This window comes from Protopterus annectens, chromosome 2.part0 (assembly GCF_019279795.1).
Source record: "Protopterus annectens isolate FY-2018-M chromosome 2.part0, PAN1.0, whole genome shotgun sequence".
NCBI classification, from domain to species: domain Eukaryota; kingdom Metazoa; phylum Chordata; order Ceratodontiformes; family Protopteridae; genus Protopterus; species Protopterus annectens.
Genome location: NC_056728.1, coordinates 23,185,042 through 23,205,507, shown reverse-complemented (window position 1 = coordinate 23,205,507; position 20,466 = coordinate 23,185,042). Strand labels below are relative to the sequence as shown.

The following is a 20,466-nucleotide window of genomic DNA, read 5'->3' as shown; positions in this document are numbered from 1 at the left end:
CCTAGCAATAACCTCTGCAAGGCGAGTCTCGGAGTTACAAGCACTCATGGCTATGGAACCTTTCATAATTTTTCATCCAGACAGGGTTTCTCTGAGGACAAACCCTACATTTATGCCTAAGGTGGTGTCCAGTGTAGCCCTTAACCAAACCATTCACTTGCCAACCTTTTATCCAAATCCACAGAACAAGGGTGAGAAAATTCTGCATTCTTTGGACATACACAGGCAGTTACGCTTCTACTTGGACAGAACTAAAGCTTTCATAAAGACTGAGCAACTTTTAGTGTTATATGCTGCAGGATCACAAGTAAAGGCTATCTCAAAACAGACTATTTCTAAATGGATAGGCCATTGCATCCGTTTCTGCTATTTTCCACATGGCAAATCAGTGCCTAAGGGCATTAGGCCTCATTCCACCAGAGCAGCAGCCACTTCAGCAGCCTTCCTCAGAGGAGTACCAACCAAAGATATCTTAGAGGCTGCAACTTGGAGTTCAGTGCACACCTTCACAAAGAACTACCACTTACCTCTTTACTTTAAGTCCAGAGCAGGCTTTGCCACTGCAGTTCTGCAGGGCCTCATAACCTCTCCTAATCCTATTTAGCCCAGCCACCCATCCTCAGCTTTGGGATTCAACCCAAGAGTAATGACTGCAACAGTGAAACACGATGAACATAGTACAGTTGTGTACCTACCATAAATGTAGATGTTCGAGTGTATTCACTGTTGCAGTCCAGGTTACCCACCCACCATCCCCCTTTTTCTTTGCTGGGATTTATCTGCACTTCTCTATCCTATACAACCTATTTGGTGTATTTGCTTGTAGATGAAGGGAATGTTATTTTTGTGCATACATTTTTATTGGCATATTTTTCAGCCTACCAATTTGGGGGCACCTGATATCTGGGGCAAGAAAAACTGAAGAAAATGGCGTCGGCTGCATCTTTTATACCCCTGGTGCACTGACGTCAGGGAAGAGGCGACAGCAACCGACACTTGACCTAGACTTTGGAATTCTGGCCAACTGAGGGTAGCCTGCCAGCAGGATAACCCAAGAGTAATGACTGCAACAGTGAATACACTCGAACATCTACATTTATGGTAGGTACACAACTGTAATTTTTCTATCCACTAAACTGTGTGTCCAAACAAACAAGCAGTCATCAAAGTATCTGTGCCAGTTATTTATAAATAAACAAGTTGGTTTCATCATGTATATGCCATACTTCAAAACAACCCATAAATAGGTTGGCATATATAGGTGTGAATGCTGCCCCAGAACTATTACTTTTAACCACAAAAAAGTTCCTTTTGATGATGGAAAGCATTTGTAGTGAGCACGAGTTCAGTTAAAGATAACAAAAAAATCCCTGAACTCAAATGCGTAAAGATCAAATGTTTCCAATCAGTAAGATAATGCTTCTAGGCTCTTATGTGGAACAGATGTATATAAAAAGTTAATATCTAATGTGCATAAATATCAATGGCCTTTTGCTACCATGTCAGAGATCAAATTCAGAAATGGGGTACTGTCTTCCAGTCTAGAACTAACTTGACTCAACAAAGGTTTAAGGCAACTATCCAAAAACATAGATAGTGGTTCAGTTAATGAACCAGTATCCGAAACAATGGAACAAACAACGAAATTTGGTGGATTCTCTCTATTTTTATGAACTTGGGGCAAGATGCACAAAATCTGAGGAGCAAGATCGTGGACTGTCAGTTGATTATGTAGTTTGTGAAATAACATTCTTATTAATCCAGTACTGTAAGAAATCCATGGTCTCCCTTAATGGTGTCCAGGGGTAGTCTACAATTAAAGGCAGCTGAGTCTAACTGTCTCATAACCTCATATACGTGTGTGTTTGTTAAGAGAATATCAACATGGCTGGCAGGATTTCAAGATAGTCAGGGTATGGTAAAGTTGTTGCACCACTTTTTCTTAAGTTCTTTCTGCCCTGATTATATAACCAGGGAGTGATATTTCAGAATTAAGTGTATGGGATGGGATTTTAGCCATGTTTCAGTTATGGCAGGAATGTGTGGGAGATCCAAACATGGAGTTTTGAAATTTTGTTGAAGGTGCTGTGAGTATTTAAAGCAGTGAATTTATGCTCTTTGGACAAGTTTGAGAATGGTGGTATGGCCCCTGTTTTTCAAGTAAATGGGTGGGCTGAGTAGAAGGGGGGATTTGGCTTGGGATGAGTTTTGGAGGCTACTGTGCGGTCGAGATGGGAGGAGGGGCCAGACTTGAGATGAATATCCCCGCATAGTGGTAAGAGAGAAAATTGATGTTTTGTAAGCTTGTTTTAGTTTAGCTGTCGCAGTTTTATTTTGGTATGTTAGGTGTGAGGGTTTAGTAATTTGAAGTAATGATTGGGCGAGTCTCTGCATATACTGGAAGCAATTATTGGTGAAGTGGAGTGATTTGAATGGTTAGAGGTGGAGCACATAGTGGGAGAACTGTGTACAAAACTGAGTGTATGGTAAGTTGTAGGTGATAAAACAGGAGGAGTAAGGCTGCAATGATATTTAAGAGAAGCATGGTATGTAGCTTTGTATATAGAGAGAGGAGTCAGCGAAAGAGGAACTAGAACACTGGGGTATGAATATAGGAGGGGTAGAAGTAGATAGCTGAGTGAGGTGAATGAGGTAAGTTGTGCTCACTGTGGTTAGTAAATATAAGAGGAAAGAAAGTTAAAGTGCTTAAATGTAGACTGATGGTTTAGTAATTGTGTGTGTATTCTTGTGCCAAGAGTATGCATGTATTTATGTATATTCCTTTAAGAGGTGTGGGAAGCGGGTGGAGTTCAGGGTGGAGAACCGGTCCTGTAAATGTAATGCCATGACGGGTTGCTGGAAAATTGGGGGTGGGAAGGGAGCGTAGTGGCTCCATCACCAGCAGGAGGAGTCTCTGTTATGCTAATTTAGATTATGGTAATTAATTGATGGAAAATATTCGTCATTGGTTTATGTGGCTGGGGAGTCTTTTAATCTCAACTTCCAGTTTCGGTTCTTAAGTAAATCCAGAGTCTTGTCAGAATAGTGTTGCTATATTGAAGTTTTTTTTTTGTTCATCTGAATGTGTATTGTAGTTGATCGGAAGATGTAGTGATTTGCTTTAAATATTTATAAACCAGCATTCATAATTGCAGGTTGTATGTATTCTTAAGCAAGTCTTGGTTAAGGTGCTTGCCTTACAAACACAAGGTGCAGGGTTTGAGTCTCACAAGGGATAATTGGCTAGGCTTAAAAAATGTCTCGCAAGGGCAGTTAGCCTAGTACTAATCTATGAATAGTTGTATGTATGTCATTTTAAGGGGGAGGGAGGCTGGCATAATGGTTAAGTTGTTTTCCTTGCAGATGCAAGGTGCAGGGTTTGATTCTCACATGGGGTAATTGGCTAGGCTTAAAACGGTCCAGAAGGGCAGTTAGCCTAGTACTAACCTATGAACCTATAAGGCCAATATGTTATAAACTTGGTATTAGACCCTGTAGTGGTTAAGAAGTCTTCCACCCAGAGGTTGACTTTCTATAGTTCTTGGCTGCCAGTTATACTTTGCATTCCTCATCTCCATCCTGCCTTATCATTGTTTGAGTATCACTTTTCTGACTTGCTAAAGACTGTCTTTTACTTTTTGCCTATTTACGAAAGCTTAGATAATTAACATTTTCATTTGGGTGAAAAAATGGAGAGAAATGTTTTCTTTGTTTTAGTCACATTCATAAATCCCTCAACGAATGGTAATATTTCTCACCTGTGTTTTTATTTGCCTATAGAACCTTTTCTTGTTTGTATGTATCCTTTTAAATGTATCCTAAGGCTTGGCAAATATACCTGGAGTCTAAATTTGGCAAATTTTATGGCCCACAAACCACATGCCAAGTAAATTGCTAAAATGTTGCTTTATTGATCATGTAGAAATTAAATCTCCTTTCTCCTTAGCTTTTGTATTGATGAGAGAGAAAAAAGGTGTGTTTTTTATATATATATATATATATATATATATATATATATATATATATGTATGTGTGTGTGTAAAATATATTTATAATATATATATATATATATATATATATATATATATATATATATATATATATATGTGTGTGTGTGCGTGTATATATATATATATATATATATATATATATATATATATATATATATGTATATATGTGTATATATATATATATATATATATATATATATATATATATAAAATACACACACACACACACTACCCTCCTTCGGCTCTTGCAGCTTGCATTTTATGGATGGAAATCAACACAATTTTTGTGCTCATGCTGCTATAAGCACAACCTTGCATCTACTCAGTCTTCTTTGTGCCTGCGCTATGGTCATCATCATCCACTAAGGATCACTGCTTTGCAAGAAGGAAACTGATCCACCTCCTAAGAGAATGACAGAAGCGGAGAGACATTTCATTTCCTTCGATCGCTAACCAGCTGGCATCTATTTCAGCACTCATAAATCACCATCATTTCCAGTCCAGTGACAACTATGTGTCGCATATTGCATGTCTTTTATTTCTTGCATTGTTCTAGGAGCTTGCTAAGGGTTACTTAAAGTGAAGATTAAACTATATTATTTAATGCAAGCAGAAAGTATTTTGTCATATTTTTGAGGGTCTGCATCATAGAATTGTTATCATGAAGGAATGCAGTTCATAATTTTTTTTGCTTCCATTTTAGATGAAATTCCTCTCAGAAGACCAAAAAAGAAAAAATCCAGAGCAACAAATGGTATAGGTAAGATAACTGAACATTTATCTGTATCTTATCCTTAATTGTGGTACCAGTTAAAAAGCAGATTAGCACAATACTACTAGTGTGTCTAGATGAAAATAATGCCATTGGTATAGGAAAAAAATCATGAATTATAAGGAATAGCAAGTCAAAAAAATCTTACCAGCCTAGAGACAGACAATACATTTTAGGATGTAAAAATGCATGACGTTGTTGAAAACTGTACAGAAGCACGTGTTTATAAGGTCCCCAATCATAGTTGTTCATATTTCTTTATTTTTGTCTTTTCAGTTTTAATTTTGCTTTGGTTGTAAGCCCCCTCCACTGGGCAGTTCTGGCTCAGACTTTTACAAAGCACTAGTCAGTAGAGGCCATGGGGCGAAAGTTGGATTAGCTGTTTTCAATCATAAAAATGTAACCCAGCCTGGAAGGTTAGAGCCAGCCTCAGATCTCAAAGTTTTCATTCTCTGTAGGATGCATTTCCTGTAGCAGTTTACCTGTCTTGATTTCTGTGAGAAATGTATGTAGAAAAATCCTTTCCTGAGCAGTGGATGAGTCTTGTAATCTTTCTTTGCCTTCTTAATTAAGGCACCTTTTATAATTACTGTTTTCACTTGCATGCTGAAATTAGACTTAAAAGTGTACTTGTTAATCATTATCGTCGCCATCAGGCCCCTTTTCTCCATTTTACATGGTATAGGAGCATTGTGCCAACTGTCACCACCGCTCCTGATTTTGTTACCACTCTCCTGTCTTCTTTGACCGTCATAACTAACCATCACAGTTCTCTCATGTAGTCTACCCATCTATGTGCTAAGCTGCTCTTTTGCTTTCCTACGACCCCAAGTAGGATAATCTGAAGAAAAAAAAAATCAAAAGAAATGACATGTTTTTCCAAACAGGAAGCAGTTGCAGTAGCAGAACTGTCCCTTAAATTAGCATATGGGATATAGACAGGAAAATGTAAACCAGAAAGGAATATTAAAGAAGTTGGTTGATTATTGCAGTTTGACTGCCCCCTCGGTTTTGAGGAAGAGTTTGGTTTTACAGTTTACCATTTATGTATCAAAGTACTTTATAGTCCAACAGGAAAAAGGGAAGGGTTTTGCCATCACCTTCTGCATATAAGAATATTGATTTTGGTGGTTAGTAAGTGAAAAACTGTATACACTCTAAAAGGAGATCATAGCTAGTCTAAAATAGTAACTTAATATCAAGACGCAAGGTAACAAAGCAAGCACATAAGAGTTATAACAGAGTCTTGGCCACCTTACACAATTTAATTCCCCCCCAGCTAATGCTGTGTAATAAAACACACTTTTTTCAGCTATGCTAAATTGTAGTGTACATATCTGAAGCCATGGAAGGACTGGTGGTGGAAGAATGATGCAACAGAAATAATTATCCAAGTGACAACAGAAAGGATTATCCAAGTGACAAAAAGGATTATCCAAGTGACAAAAGTCCTCTCCAAAACAGTTTGGTGCCCACTGTGTAAGTCTGATAACACTTTGTAGTGAAATTAGAGGAGGTCTGGCAGAAAAACTTAGTGAGAAAGAAGATAATGGAAGTTTTAACACTCCAGTAGAGTGTTGAGTGGCTCAAGTAAAAAGTAAATTGAGAACAGCAGAGAGGTCAGCATGTGCTTAAATAAATGCCATGAATGCTGATTCTTAAGAATAATTCTGCACAGTTTAATTTTGTCCTTTTGTCATTTTTTTTAATACATGGTATAGTACAGGCAACCAACAGACGCCCTTCTGAAAGCAGAGAGCCCCTTACTCCTGAACCAGTAGATGTCCCTTCTCAGAGGAAACGAAAGAAGAAGAAATCGCTCCCTACAGTTGGTGTGTAGAAATTATTCTTATTGTAGCACTCTGTATGATGCATGCGGTAAAAGTCTTACTTTATCTTCACTAGCATTTAGTAGTGAATCACAGATTCTGTTGCAAGTTTTAAAGAGCTTTTATATTGACCTTTTTTGACAACATTAAACCTTCAGCATATAATGATGACATGTTTATTATCTTCAATGGAATGGTGCTGTGTCTAGGACTGATTTCCTATCTTGCACTTGTAGTTTTGCTAATTTAGACTCTTTTTGTGACCCTGAATTAGATAAAGCAGGTATGGATAGACTTGTGTAATGGTAATGTTGTGAAACGTTACATCAGGAAAATAGTAACATGAAACCCTTCGTGGAGAAGTTAAACCAGTTGAAAATGACCTATACAAGGTAATTCAGAGTGCTGTTAGTATGCATTAGGCTTGAGTAAAATAGTAATGAAGTATTGCCATATGAAGTTTTATATAAAGATCAAATCTATGTTTGCTGATTTAGTTAAGTATGCTTTTGCCTTTACTGGTTATACAGTATTTAACAAAAACCTTAAGGAAAAAAAACTTGTGTTACGCTATGGAGCCTTTTCCCTTTTACTATACTACTTTTTCCTGATGTAGAGCTCCTTTGTATAGCATCTGGCAATGACTAGTCACTTTCTGCCTATTTCCAGTTGCAGATAACAGCCAGCCCTTTAACTTATGTAATATTTGTAGTCTCCCTGGTGGCTGCGAACTTTAAATGGGATTTTTTTTCTGACTGAAGCCAGCATTGAGTGGCCTACTTGATATTCCAGGTATATGATCCATCTTCTCAGATGTTACAGAGATGATGTGCCTGCTGGCAGACCTCTATATTGCATCACAGACCATTCACTGCCCATATTCCTAAGAACAGTATATTATCTCATACGTGCAAAGAGGTAATCTACCAAGTTTTCCAGACAGTGGGACTGAGCATACACAATGTGGTGTACCACATCCCAATAGTTGTGAATGGGCGTACATATTATAGTCACCAGCGGCTTCTACAAAGTTTACACATTTTTATTGGAAACACATGTATAGGCAGATGTGGATGATGTGTGCAGAGTGGTATTACTGCATTTTTGTTAGCTGGGTTGTGTATGAAAGGTAATGCATTGTGTTGTGTGTCAGTAATTTGTAGGTATAGTGCTGTAGGGAACTAGCCTGTTAATTGTATTAATCTTCTTGATCCTATCCATTAAGATAAAGTTCTTATGATGATATATGTATTGTGCAGCAGGACTTGAATTCATATATTTATACAAGGCTATTGATCAGGTAATTGTAGCCATGCCTCAAGATCCCAGTTCTTCAGTGCCGTAAAGCATGAATAACTACTACTTAATTTCATTCACTTTCAAATGAGTGTTTGAGGGGGAGGACGGGTAGGTTACAGTTTTCCATCCATTCACCCAGGTTGCACTTAGAGTCAGGGAGCTACTTTGCTGTTTATCTAAGGGATGCCAGTCCTGTAAAAGGATGATTTTTGAGTGAGGTATATATCTTGCCAGTAGCTCCTATTTATGCTGCAGTGGAAGTCTAGTTCTTTTGAGCAGGTGTTTGGGGGTGGTGTTTTTTGTGAATGCATAGAAGGTTGGGTAGGACCAGGACCTTCAAGGAAGTCCCTCCCTCACGTTTCTGTAGGAAACAGAAAACAGAAATAGTGCTTTAAGGCAGTTTGTGTAGCTCAATAAAATATAAACTCTTGATTCTTTTACTAAGGAAATGCTGCAATCTTTTGAGCGGAGTCCTATGTTTACACTTGTGTACTGAAAGTACCATTCTATTCTATTATGGTTCTTGTCTATCCATCTCGTTTCTTCTCCTTGGTCCCGGTGGTATGGGAAAGCCACGTTTGTGTGCTTATTGTGTAAAGAACTGTTTTTATTTCTATAATTAAGGTTTTAAAAACAACCTCAGAAAGAGAACTGAACCAGAAGTGTGCATCCAAACAAAGCCACGACTTGCACTCCTTCACTCTACTAAGAGCAGCGGTCCCTATTTATTAAACAAAAAGCAAACTGACTAGAGTCTCACCCTCAGCAGGAGAACTAAACCAGAACTATACATCCAAAGAAACCTGTGACTCGCACTCCTCCACTCTACTAAGAGCCAGTGGTCCCTATTTTCTAAACATGTAAAAAATAAAATAAAAGTGAGGCACTGCTCACCAAAGGTCTGACTTGCTATATAACATAAAACAATAACAGATGAGAGCCACCAGCCAATTTTATTAAAAGCAATAAAACACAGATAAGCACTTTTAGGACGTATCTCTTCATCAGATAAGTCATTCAGTGCTACAAACTACATTTAAAGTCAGTAGTAGCACTTGAGTCATGGTGGACAAGCCTGTCGATTTACAATTGGTTGCACTAACACTCCCATCAGCTACCAACATGTTAGGTAAGCTAGGTAAACTACTGGGATTCTGTCTGTCTGTTAAAGGCTTTCCACTGAAGTCAGCTGCAGGCTGAAGTAGCCCAAAGACAGATCCATGAGGGACACCACTAATAACTACCTTTTTTGATGATAGAGTACCCCCTGGACTAATAGATTGGGTTATGTCAGTATGCCAGTTTGCCGTCCAGCAAGTAACACAGGCTTTAAGTCTGTTTTGATTAGCTTGTCAGTAATACCAGAATATGGTATCAAAGGTCTTGGCAGTGCGAACTGATTTGCCTGTGTCCAATACATTAGCATTGTTGTTGTGTCTTTCAGCTTTTCCCAGTTAGGGGTCGCCACAGCGGAACTCCGGTCCACTAATGATTGGCAGTAGATTTTTTTTACATGCCGAGTTGCCAGCTCTGGCGCACAACCTTCAACGAAGGTACGCCCATTCACCCATGTCTCCACACAGAAGACGCTCTAGCTGAGAATCGAACAGGAGAACGTCTTACTGTGAGGCGACAATGCTACCGCAGCACCACCACCGCAGTTTGTCCAATACATTAGCGTATTGTTCAAAAATGTCCACAGAGTTCAGGAGGCATGATCTACTTTTGATGAACCCAGATTGGTTTAGATCTAGGGATGATAGACTCCTCATGTACTTGTAATGTCCATAGTAATGTGCTCAGTTGGTTTGAAGATATGGCTGCTGAGGCATATAGGTCTATAGTTTTCTGAGTGGTAGTGGGTCCTCCCTTGTGGAGTGGAATGACTACACCAGTTCTTTACATCTCTAGCAGAAATCCAGAGGTGAGGTTAAGACTGACTAGGTTCACTAGTGAGTCTGTAAGGTTGCATTTGGTGCTGACATGAAGGCAGCCTGATACATTGCCTGGACTCTTGAAGACAGTCCTCAAGATGTGCTTCAAAGTTAAGGGAGGGGGGGGGGGAGCATGCCAATGTAAGGGTGTAAAAGTTTGAGGTAAACGTATCTGTTAATATGTTTGCTATATCTTCTGGAGATGAATGTATGTTTTATATATTAGTTTAGTGCATTGCTGGGTATTGCTTTTAAGGTTTTTGATAGTTGAAGGACTTTGTGGCTGTCCTTAACAGAGGTGGCAGTTTTTAGCTGATAGTTATCTTTGAAGGATTTAATTTTGTTTCTCGGTTCTTAGATTAATATTTTTGAGTTCACTGTTAGAGGTTGAGGAATGAAGTGTTCTCGTGGACGGTAAGTTTCTTTCTTATATTGTATACTTTGTTTATACTGGGTTCCCCATAGGGGTTTATTCCTGTAGGTGGCATTATATTTTTGCTTAAGGAAGGCTGATGCCTCAATGCATGCTTTTAGGTGAGCATGGAAACTGTGAATGTAACAGTGAGTTGGAGTCTTCAAGTGGAGGGTGATGCTTAATTTGATCAGGTCATAAGCTAGATGTAATAAATCTGCCTTAGAATAGTATTTAAAGGCAGAAGAGTTTGATAGTAAATTAAGTTTTACCCTCATATTGAGTATACTGAATAGTGGTTGGATTTGACCAATGATGGGGTGACTACTGGTATGGAGCTTAGTAGAGTTATATTGGTGAAAGCTAAATCCAATATTATTGTTTCCCTGGTTGAGACATGAACTCATCGTAATCAGTCAAGTTTTCCCATTTTCTTCATGACCTTGGGGTGTAAGGTTAACTATCACCACATCTCTCAATTCGATGCCTTTTTCAGCTGTCATGACTGACTGTTGCAGGAGTCTCTCATGCAATCTGTCCATCTCTTTGATGGACATCCTCATTTCTTCCTGTCTTTTTTCCTGCCTTTTCCAAATCTTCTTTACCAAGCCATATTCTGCTTTCTTGCACATGTTCCTACCCCATCATAATTTGTTTTCTTTGACCTTCTCTACAATTGGTACTACTTCAGCTTCTGCTCTGATGTCAGAATTTCTTTGTCAGTCCCACAGTGTGCATCATATCACTCGGGCACTTAATCTCCATTAACTCTATCTTCTTCAACTGCTATACTGAAGTACTGGTTGCACCACTCACACACTATCCTTGACTCTTTGTGCCTGTTGGCTGCAGCCTCTCTGATTGTAGCTTTGGCACCGTCACTCAGACTTCCTTCTCCTTAGCCACCCCTTCCAGATACTTGAAGCTGTTAACCTGTTCCACTATTTTCCCTTTTTCTCTTAGTTTTCAGCTTCTTCTGATTTCCCACATTTGCTGCCATGACAGCTGTCATGCACAGAATTAGATGTTCTTCGTGTTTCACTGTTGCAGTCATTACATTTGGGTTATCTGCTTGCAGTAGCCCTTAGTCGGCCTGATTAACAAAGTCTTGGGTCCTGCGTCGGATGCTGTCCCTTCTTCCATGATGTCAGGTCGTCAGGGGTATAAAACATGCAGCCGACGCTATTACATCAGTCTTTCTTGCCATGCAGTGCCCAAAGCAGAAGTAGTTCGTAAGTGCCGGTCGGCCAACTCCTGAAATTTTCGTTTTCGAGTATCAGATCCGAAGTCTTCAACTAAAGCTAAGTACCCCGTTGGCGAAACTTTTTCTTGCTGCTTACCGATGTCAGTAAAAGTTAATAATTGCATTGCTTGTGGAAAGCAAATACCTCACAAAAATTTTCATTCGTACTGTATTCCTTGCTTGGGCCCTGACCACGACATACCTTGCTGTTGGTTTTGTGCTTTATTTAATCAGCGCACTATCTGTCATCGGTATATTTTCACCTCTAAATATTTCGGTTCTCGGTTTAATTATCCAGAAATGTCGGCGGTTAGCCATCTGACTACTGGGATTCCGAAAAAACACAAAGATAAAGACAGAGACAGGCCGCCTAGGTCCAAAGCTGCCGACGATGCTTCTCCTAAGCCAGTCGCCAGTTCACTGGTACTCAGTGAGGTGCTTTCGCAGCCCCTGATACCTGCTATTTCTGATTCGCAGGCCTCTACTGAGACCCATTCGGAATCCGGTATGCCACGAGATGCTTCAACTGTGGAACCTGCGGATGTCTGTACCTTGCATGGGTCCGGAGCCGCTTTGCAGGCACCGGCTTCTGAGGGTGTATTCAGGCCTACGGACTTGCATATTAAACCGACGCCTCCTTCTTCATTTAGGCCTAAATCCCGAACCATGCCTAAGAAAGCGACGCCCAGGCTGCATGCTCAGGCCTCTGCCTAAAAAACAAATGATAAGAATGGCTGAAGATCTTATAACTTTAATCAGGGGAAGCCAACCTCCCCCTTCTAAGAGACCTAGGACTGAAGTTGTTTATGAATCTTCTGACCAGGATTCTGATTCTTCTGATGATCTGGATTTGCCCTTATCTACTTATGAGGATTCTGATGCAGAGGACTCTATTCCCTCTGCTTCCTCTCCAGACGATTTTTCTTTTGGTGAAACCTTACATACTCTAAGAGAGCATTTCCACTGGGAAAGCCAGGATTTTTCTGATTCAAAAAAGTGGCTTAGGGATTTCTTACTCCTGCCTCAGCATAGGCCTTTAGCTATACCTCCTGTACTAGACATTGTTGATTATGCCTTTTCGGAATCTAGTTTGGCCCATGATTCTTTACCTCCTGCTCCCAGAAAACCTGACAGATATTACAGGGTTCCTGATTCACACAAGTTTCTTTTTAAAAATCCTATTGCGGATCCAGAGACTATTTCACAGGGACCCAAGGGCATTAAGGCTTCTACTGCTAAAAATCCTACCCCCTTCTGATAGAGACTCCAGGGCGCTAGATAGATGGGGTAAGAAGGTTTACACTTCTGCAGCCTTGGCCATTAGGGCTTTAAACTGCCAGATCTGAGGTAGTTAACTTCATTTATCTGCAACCTGTGGGTATTCGGATCCATATCGGATCCGAGCCAGCAACATTTTATCAAGCATCTGCTCCAAGCTCCTCCCCTTACCCATAATCCCTCACCTCTCCTGCCTTCCCTCAGATCTCGTTTGCCACTTCATGCGTGCGCATTGTGGTCTCTATAGCTCCAAGTTGGGTATAGTAAGTGGAACCTTTGATTCTTTAGTTAGTGTGTGAGAGTAGTTGTTTGTGATAGCCCTTCCTCCCCTTCGTCTTCTCGTCGGTTTGTTAAACAAAAAAAAAAAAAAAAATAGTTAGAAAGTTTGTGTTTCTTTCTTGAATAGAATAGGCCTAGCCAACCCCTGAGTGTGCATGTGTCTAGTTTAGCATTTGGCTCTGTGGAGTGTATTATGGCTGACCAGCCTAAACCAATGTTCAAAAATGCACAGAGTGTGGCCACAAGCTTTCACCGGCTGATGGCCACATTCTGTGTGTTATTTGCCTTGGCGTTCCCCATCTTAGTTTGCCATGTGCTGTGTGTGCAGGGTTCAATCCCAGAGCCCTTAAAGAAAGGAAGGTGAAACTGGTAGCCAAGGGCCTGCTACCAGTTTCTGCCCTAGAGATGACAGCCTCGACATCGGCTCCTGTAGCCGACCAACCCCCCCTCCCCCGGGCTGGGACTCAACCTCCCTCTAAGCCTGCTGAGGTGGGGACAAAAGCTGCAGATAAGGACAAAAAAGAGAGAAAAGAGTAGAGAGGCACCGCAAGCTATCTCCTTAGTGGGAGCCTTTTCCCAGTCCACCTGTGAAAGTTGTTAGAACCACTTCTCCTCGGCTCCATTCTCCGAGGTTCTCCCCAGAGCCGACAGAGCCCTTGGATCAGAGGCCTTCTTCTAGGTCATCTCATAGGGCCAGATCCGAGTCAGTCACCTCCTCGTGGTCGACTCGGAGTCTATCAGAGCTTGACTTGGACAGGATGATGCGTAGATTCATTTGGACCCAAATCCAAATGGGAGTCTTGCCAGGCCCCTCTCCGGCCGGCGAGGGGGACCTCTATGCCCTTCTTCCATCCTATCTCTCCTTCCCCAATCCAACCATCGGTCTTGGGGTTTATGGATCCGAGGATCCTTGGAGCTGGGGTTTTGGTGCCGAAGGTTCCTCCAACCTCAACGCTGGCCATTACCTTGAGTTCCTCGGATCAGACTTGTTCGGATCCGAGCAACTCTCGGGGCCGAGAACATGGAGCCGGATCCGAGGGAATGGAGATGTCTTCGGCTCTGACATTGTCGGATCTGAGCCGTTCCTTCAGAACCCTGGCTACCTTGGCCTCGGCCCCGATCCTCACGATGTAGCCGGGGCGAACTTCTTCCTTGTTGGTTACCAAGGAGGTGTGCTGTCCTTCGGCCTTCGACGTGGTGGAGATGGTTCTCTCCCAGGGATTGAGACCCCAGCCCATTGCCTTGGAGTCCGCCCAGGCTGACTTGGATTTGGTCATGACTCCCATCATCTTGTCCCAGGGACAGCCCGTGCTAGAGGACCCCCAGGTGGATCCCATTGTGGGACCCCACATGACTTACGAGCCCTCTTCAGAGAGTCCCACTGAGGAGGCCCCACATAAGCATTCATGTAAGAGGAGGCACATGGACTCCCCCGAGTCCCTCACAGAAGATACTGACTTGGATGAAGGTGAGGTTTCCCCCAGGTCACCTCCCGAGGATGTCTCCTTTGGAGACATCATGGAAATCCTCCACCAGAGGGGAGGTTGGTCAGCCCTAAAATCCTCAACGGATGAATCAGTATTCTTGGAGGCCTTTGGCACAGGCCCATCTACATCCTGGGTGTCCCCTCCTGCAGATCCATTAGTGGATCTTATCACCACGCAGGCATGGAAGGAGCCTGACACCATAAAGCCAGTACCCAAATGCCCAGACACGATCCTTTCTCCTCCCACAGACAGGCTTGGTACAAGGGATCCCCTGTGGATGCTATGGTGGCTGCCACCAAGAGAGAACTGGCTCAGGAAAGTTCTTCGGTCCACCCTCCGGGGCAAAAGTCTAGAGCAGTGGACCGCTTTGGAAAGCGAGTTTTTTCTTCATCAACGTTTTCCATACGAGCGCTGAATTATTTGGCACACATCATTTGACTCCAGCGAGACCTGGTCACAGAATTCGCTGTGTTGCCCCCAGAGTCCTTGTCACCAGAGGACATGCGGCTGTTCTCGGCAAAATTGTCGACTTTGAAATCCGTTTTTAACACGTCCATGCATCTTCTTTCCCATGCCACGGAAGGAGCAGCTAGGGCGGCTGGGACTGGCATAGCTATGAGGCGGCACGCTGGTTTAGACTCTGTCAATTCACGGATCTCTTCAAGGCGTCTTTCACAAATGCTCCCTTTGACGGTTCCTCCCTTTTTGGGAAGACAGTTTGTGACACCTTAGTCCAGAGTGAGAAGGACAGGAAGACTGTCTGTCATCCGCTTCTCTAGCCCTCAAAGATCCTTTTCTAGGAATCCGAGAGGGTAGAAGAAGATGTGGTTCAGAAAATCTCAGTTTTCCCGTGACACTCAGGATAACTCATCCCCTAGAGGCAGAGGGGGACAAGACAGACGCCGCCCCAGAGGCAGAGGGGGTCTGGGGAACTTTGGGTTGAGGGAGACCTTCTCAGACTGACCTGCGCAGCAACCTTGAGGGGTTGCCCAACTGTCCTACTCTGGAGACAGTCGGGGGAAGATTGTCATTGCACCTAACGGCTTGGGAGTCCATCACGATGGACCGTTGGGTGCTCCAAATAATATCCAGAGGATACTCCATCCCGTTCATCACCCCACCTATACAATCAAAGCGCCTCCTGGATGTCCCACCCGCTCAAAGGGAGGCCGCAGCGCACGAGAGTTCAAAGCTGCTTTACAATCGAGCCATTGAATCAGTCCCCCCAGATCAGTCCAGATTAGGCATTTACACCAGGTTCTTTTTAGTGATAAAAAAGATGGGGGACCTCAGACCCATATTGGACCTGTCTACCCTGAACCTGTCGGTAGCCAAGCAGAAATTCCGGATGGTCACCTTACAGTCCATCCCACCTTATCTCCAAGGATACGACTGGATGTGCTTGATGGACCTCCAGGATGCTTACTACCATATCATGATTTGCAGAAGCTCCAGGAGATTTCTTCGCTTCCGGCTGGGAGCCAATCATTTCCAGTTCAGAGCCCTACACTTTGGTCTCACCACAGCCCCCAGGCTGTTTTCCAAGGTTATGGCAGTAGTAGCGGCTCACCTGAGGCTTCAGGGAATTCAGGTGTTTCCTTAACTAGATGATTGGCTTCTCGCTGTTACCACCAAGCGTCTACTTTGCATGGCCAGAGACTCCTTCATGCATTATGCAGTCAATCTAGGGATCACCATCAACATCTCCAAGTCCCGCCTAAATCCGACACAGACCTTGGAATTCATAGGGGCACGGTTGGACACTCTACTGTTACAAGTTTTTCTCACTCAGGACAGGATCCACAACCTACGGGCCCATGTGTCAGTGATCCTCGGCCCCAGGACACCGATGGCAAGTGACATTCTCCGTGCCCTAGGCTCCATTGCAGCAGCAATTTCAATTCTACCATGTGCACGCCTTCACATGAGGGTGCTTCAGTGGACCTTGGCAGTTCAGTGGTCTTGGTTAGACCTCCCCATGGACTACCCTATACGGATCAGCAAAGTCTGCAAGACTTCTCTTCTTTGGTGGCTCCAGTCGCCGGAAATCTTGGCAAGTCGCCCATTCTTAATGTCCCCAGCCCAAGCCACAGTGACCACGGACACCTCTCAGCTCGGGTGGGGGGGCACTTTTTGAGAAGGACAGTCCAAGGCACGTGGTCCCAAACCAAGACCAGATAGTATATCAATGTTCTGGAGATGAGGGCAGTGCTTTTAGCGCTGCAAGCCTTTCACACTGTTCTCCCCCCGGGGACGATTGCAGTTCAGTCAGACAACATGTCCGTTGTCTGGTACATCAACAAACAAGGAGGGACCAGATCTTACCCTCTCTGCCGCGAGGCCATGAGAGTGTGGGAGTGGGTGATTTCCACCAGTCGGTTTCTGATCGCAACACACATTCCAGGACGCTCCAACATTTTAGCAGACAGAGTCAGGCTATTCTAATGGCATACGAGTGGTCTCTGAAACAGTCAATAGCGGAGGAGATCTTCCTAGCATGGGGTCACCCTTGCTGTGATCTCTTCGCATCTCCTTTCAACGTGAAGTGCAGCGAGTTCTTCGCTCTAATCCCCTCTCCAGGGGACACCCCGAGAGATGCTCTAGTCCATGCTTGGCCTCCCAAGTTACTGTATGCCTATCCCCCGCTACCTCTAATTCTGAAGTTTCTTCAGAAAGCATTCCAACTGGAGTGCAAAGTGATCCTCATTGCCCCGATGTTCATCGTGCATACAGCTGCAGTAATGACAGATGGGTTTTCAGCCGTCAGGCGGTCCCTCGGTCGGCCGAATTCCAAAGTCTTGGTCCGGCGTCGGTTGTTGTCGCTTACTCTTCTGACGTCAGGAAGGCCAGAGTATATAAGACACAGCCGACGCCATGTTCTTCAGTCTTTTTTGCCGCGCGGTGCCCGAAGCAGAAGCAGTTCGCAAGTGCCGGTCGGCCAGCTCCTGAATTACAGAAATATTTGGAACCGAAGTCTTCATTAAAGCTAAGTACCCCGTTGGGGAATCTTTTCTTGCCTCAGACCGATGTCAGAAAAAGTTAATAATTGTATTTCTTGTGGGAAGCAAATACCGCATAAGGATTTCCATTCCCTCTGCATACCTTGTTTGGGCCCAGACCACGACGCTCGGCTGTCGCTTTTGCGCTACCTTCAATAAACGCACTATCAAGCGTCGGGCGGAGTTCGCCCAACACTTTTGGTAAAGCTTTTGATTATAAAATGTCGTCGGACACTCCGACTACCGCTTTACCCAAAAAACGCAAGGAAAAGGACCGACATGCGAGGTCCGCGGTCTCCACCGACACCACGCCGAAACAGGCTCCACGTGGTCCGGTTCTCAGTGAGACGCCTTTGCAGTCCCTGACTACCGACGACACGCCTTCGGCGGTGTCTTCTGTACCCGAGACCGCTGGGTCATCGGCCCTTTCCCAGACTACAACCGAAGCTCCAGCTTATACCGAGCCTACTAATGTGGACAGATCTACATCCACTCAGGGTGTATTCAGACCTTCAACCTCCTTTTCTATTAAGGCCTTTACCAAATCCAAAGCAGCCAGGCATCATGCTAGGCCTGCTGCACAAGGCCCATCTCCTGGACCCATGCCTAAGAAACAGATGCTTAAAATGGCTGAGGATCTTATTACTCTTATCAGAGGTTCTCAGCCCCCTCCTGACAAGAGACCCAGAGTGGAGGAAGAATCCCCCTCTTCTGATCAGGGATCCATTTTATCAGAACATTCTGATGTAGAGGAACACTCTTATTCCCCTTTTGAGGATTCGGATGCTGAGCAGTCTATTCCGTCTGTATCCCCCCCTGAGGATTTTTCTTTTGGGGAAACCTTACACACCCTGAGGGAACACTTCCATTGGGAAGGCCAAGACTTTTCAGACTCCAAGAAAAGGCTTAGGGAATTTCTTTGGTTACCTCAGCACAGACCCCTGGCTATTCCCCCTGTCTTGGAGGTACTGGATGATGTCTATTCGAGGCTTGTTTAAACCGATTCACTGCCTCCTGCACCAGTTAAGCCTGATAGATATTACAGAGTACCCAGTTCTCACCAATTTCTCTATAAAGGCCATAATGCTGACCCTGAAACCATTTCACAAGGCCCTAAGGGAATAAAGGCCTCCCCTTCCAAGAACCCATTACCTGCAGAAAGGGAATCTAGATCCCTTGAAAGGTGGGGTAAGAAGGTTTATACCTCGGCCACCCTTGCCATGAGGGCCTTAAACTGCCAATTTCATATGATTAAATACCAACAGTTCCTGTTATCACAATTAAAAAACAAAATGGCTCAACCTGAACAACCAGATTTAAAAGAGTTACAGGATATGATGCATAGTGCAGAACAAGTGGGTAAACACACTTTACAATGTGGTTATGATGCCCTAGAGGCCTCCAGTAGAGTGGCTGCTACAGGATCAGTCATTCGCAGACATTCCTGGCTTAGAGAACAAAATCTGCCTGATCATGTGAAAGCAAAACTTCTTGATGCACCTTTACAGAAGGATGTTCTTTTTGGTACCAATGCTGAGGATATATTACGAAAAATGGAAGAGAAAGCCAAATCTATGCAGACTGTCAAAGCTTTCTTACAGGTTCAGCCACCACGATTTAGCAGGAATTGGCCATCAAAAAACTGGTCCTTTCCAGCCACTGACAAGCCCCAAAGAGGCAGATACAGACGAGGAAGGGGCAGAGGGCAATCACAAGGGTCTTATAGAGGCAGACAATGGCAATCTCCAGCACCAAGAGGTGGTGAAGACAGTGCACAACAATACAGAAAGCAAACTCAATGACTCCCCCATTTCCATGCCAAGCAAGTCTCAACTGGCAGCACCTTTAGGAGGAAAACTAGCATTATTTGCAAGCAATTGGCATATTGTCACAACAGACAAATGGATACTGGACATTATAAACAGAGGCTACAAATTTCAATTTCACACTCTTCCAAAAATGAGAGGCATGCCAAACCTACCACAAAATCAAAGGGTAGAGGCACATCTGCAAATTTCAAAGCTCCTAAACATGAGGGCTATACAAAAGGTACCTATGCACCAACAAGGCCAAGGTTTTTATTCAAGGCTTTTCCTGGTACCAAGAAAAGGAACCGACTGGAGACCCATTCTGGACTTATCAATACTAAACACATTTCTACTGCACCAAAATTCAAGATGCTCACATTACAGCAACTTCTTCCCATGCTGGGCAAGGAGTTTTGGCTGGTAACATTGGACCTCAAGGAGGCATACCTGCATGTCCCAATCAGACAAAGCTGCAGAAGATACCTCAGATTTCTTGCAGGTTCAATCCACTATCAATTCTCTGCATTGCCCTTTGGCTTATCTACTGCCCAGAGTATTCACCAAGTGCCTGGCATCAGTGATTGCATATTGCAGACAACAAGGGATACAAATTTACCCTTATCTGGACGACTGCCTGATCCAAGCGGACAGCAAACATATACTACTGGAACATCTGGCATATGTGACACAGTTACTGCTTTCTCTGGGATACACCATCAACAAGGAGAAATCAAAGCTAACACCTTCTCAGAAAATAACCTTCCTGGGTGCCAGCTTGGACACAAACACCCAGATGGCATACCTTACGCCAGAAAAACAAGGGCAATTATCTCAGTACTTCAAAATACTAGCAAAAAGCACCAGGCTTACTGCAAGGAAAATCCTGCAGGCTCTGGGATTCATGGCATCTTGCATTCTTCTAATCCCATGTGCAAAGCTGCATATGAGGAAACTTCAATGGTACCTAAAAAATCTATGGTCTCAACACAGTCACAGCTTGGAAGCAATCATTCCAATAATTCCGTGTCTACAAAAGGAATTTCTATGGTGGGCCCAAGCATGTCAACTAAACACAGGCCTCCCATTCTGCAAGCCTCAAGCAAAACAAGTCATAAC

General features: G+C 43.4%; 1 protein-coding gene across 2 annotated transcripts in view; it reads left to right on the top strand.

Annotated features, from left to right (window-relative positions):
• TMEM237 (transmembrane protein 237) overlaps positions 1 to 20,466 on the top strand; it is a 723,713-nt gene that overhangs the window by 143,148 nt on the left and 560,099 nt on the right. For both annotated transcript variants that reach the window (XM_044060506.1, XM_044060505.1), the window contains exons 4-5: positions 4,714 to 4,770; positions 6,504 to 6,614. In XM_044060506.1, the coding sequence (XP_043916441.1) occupies positions 4,714 to 4,770; positions 6,504 to 6,614 (168 nt within the window). The remainder of the gene's footprint in view (positions 1 to 4,713; positions 4,771 to 6,503; positions 6,615 to 20,466) is intronic.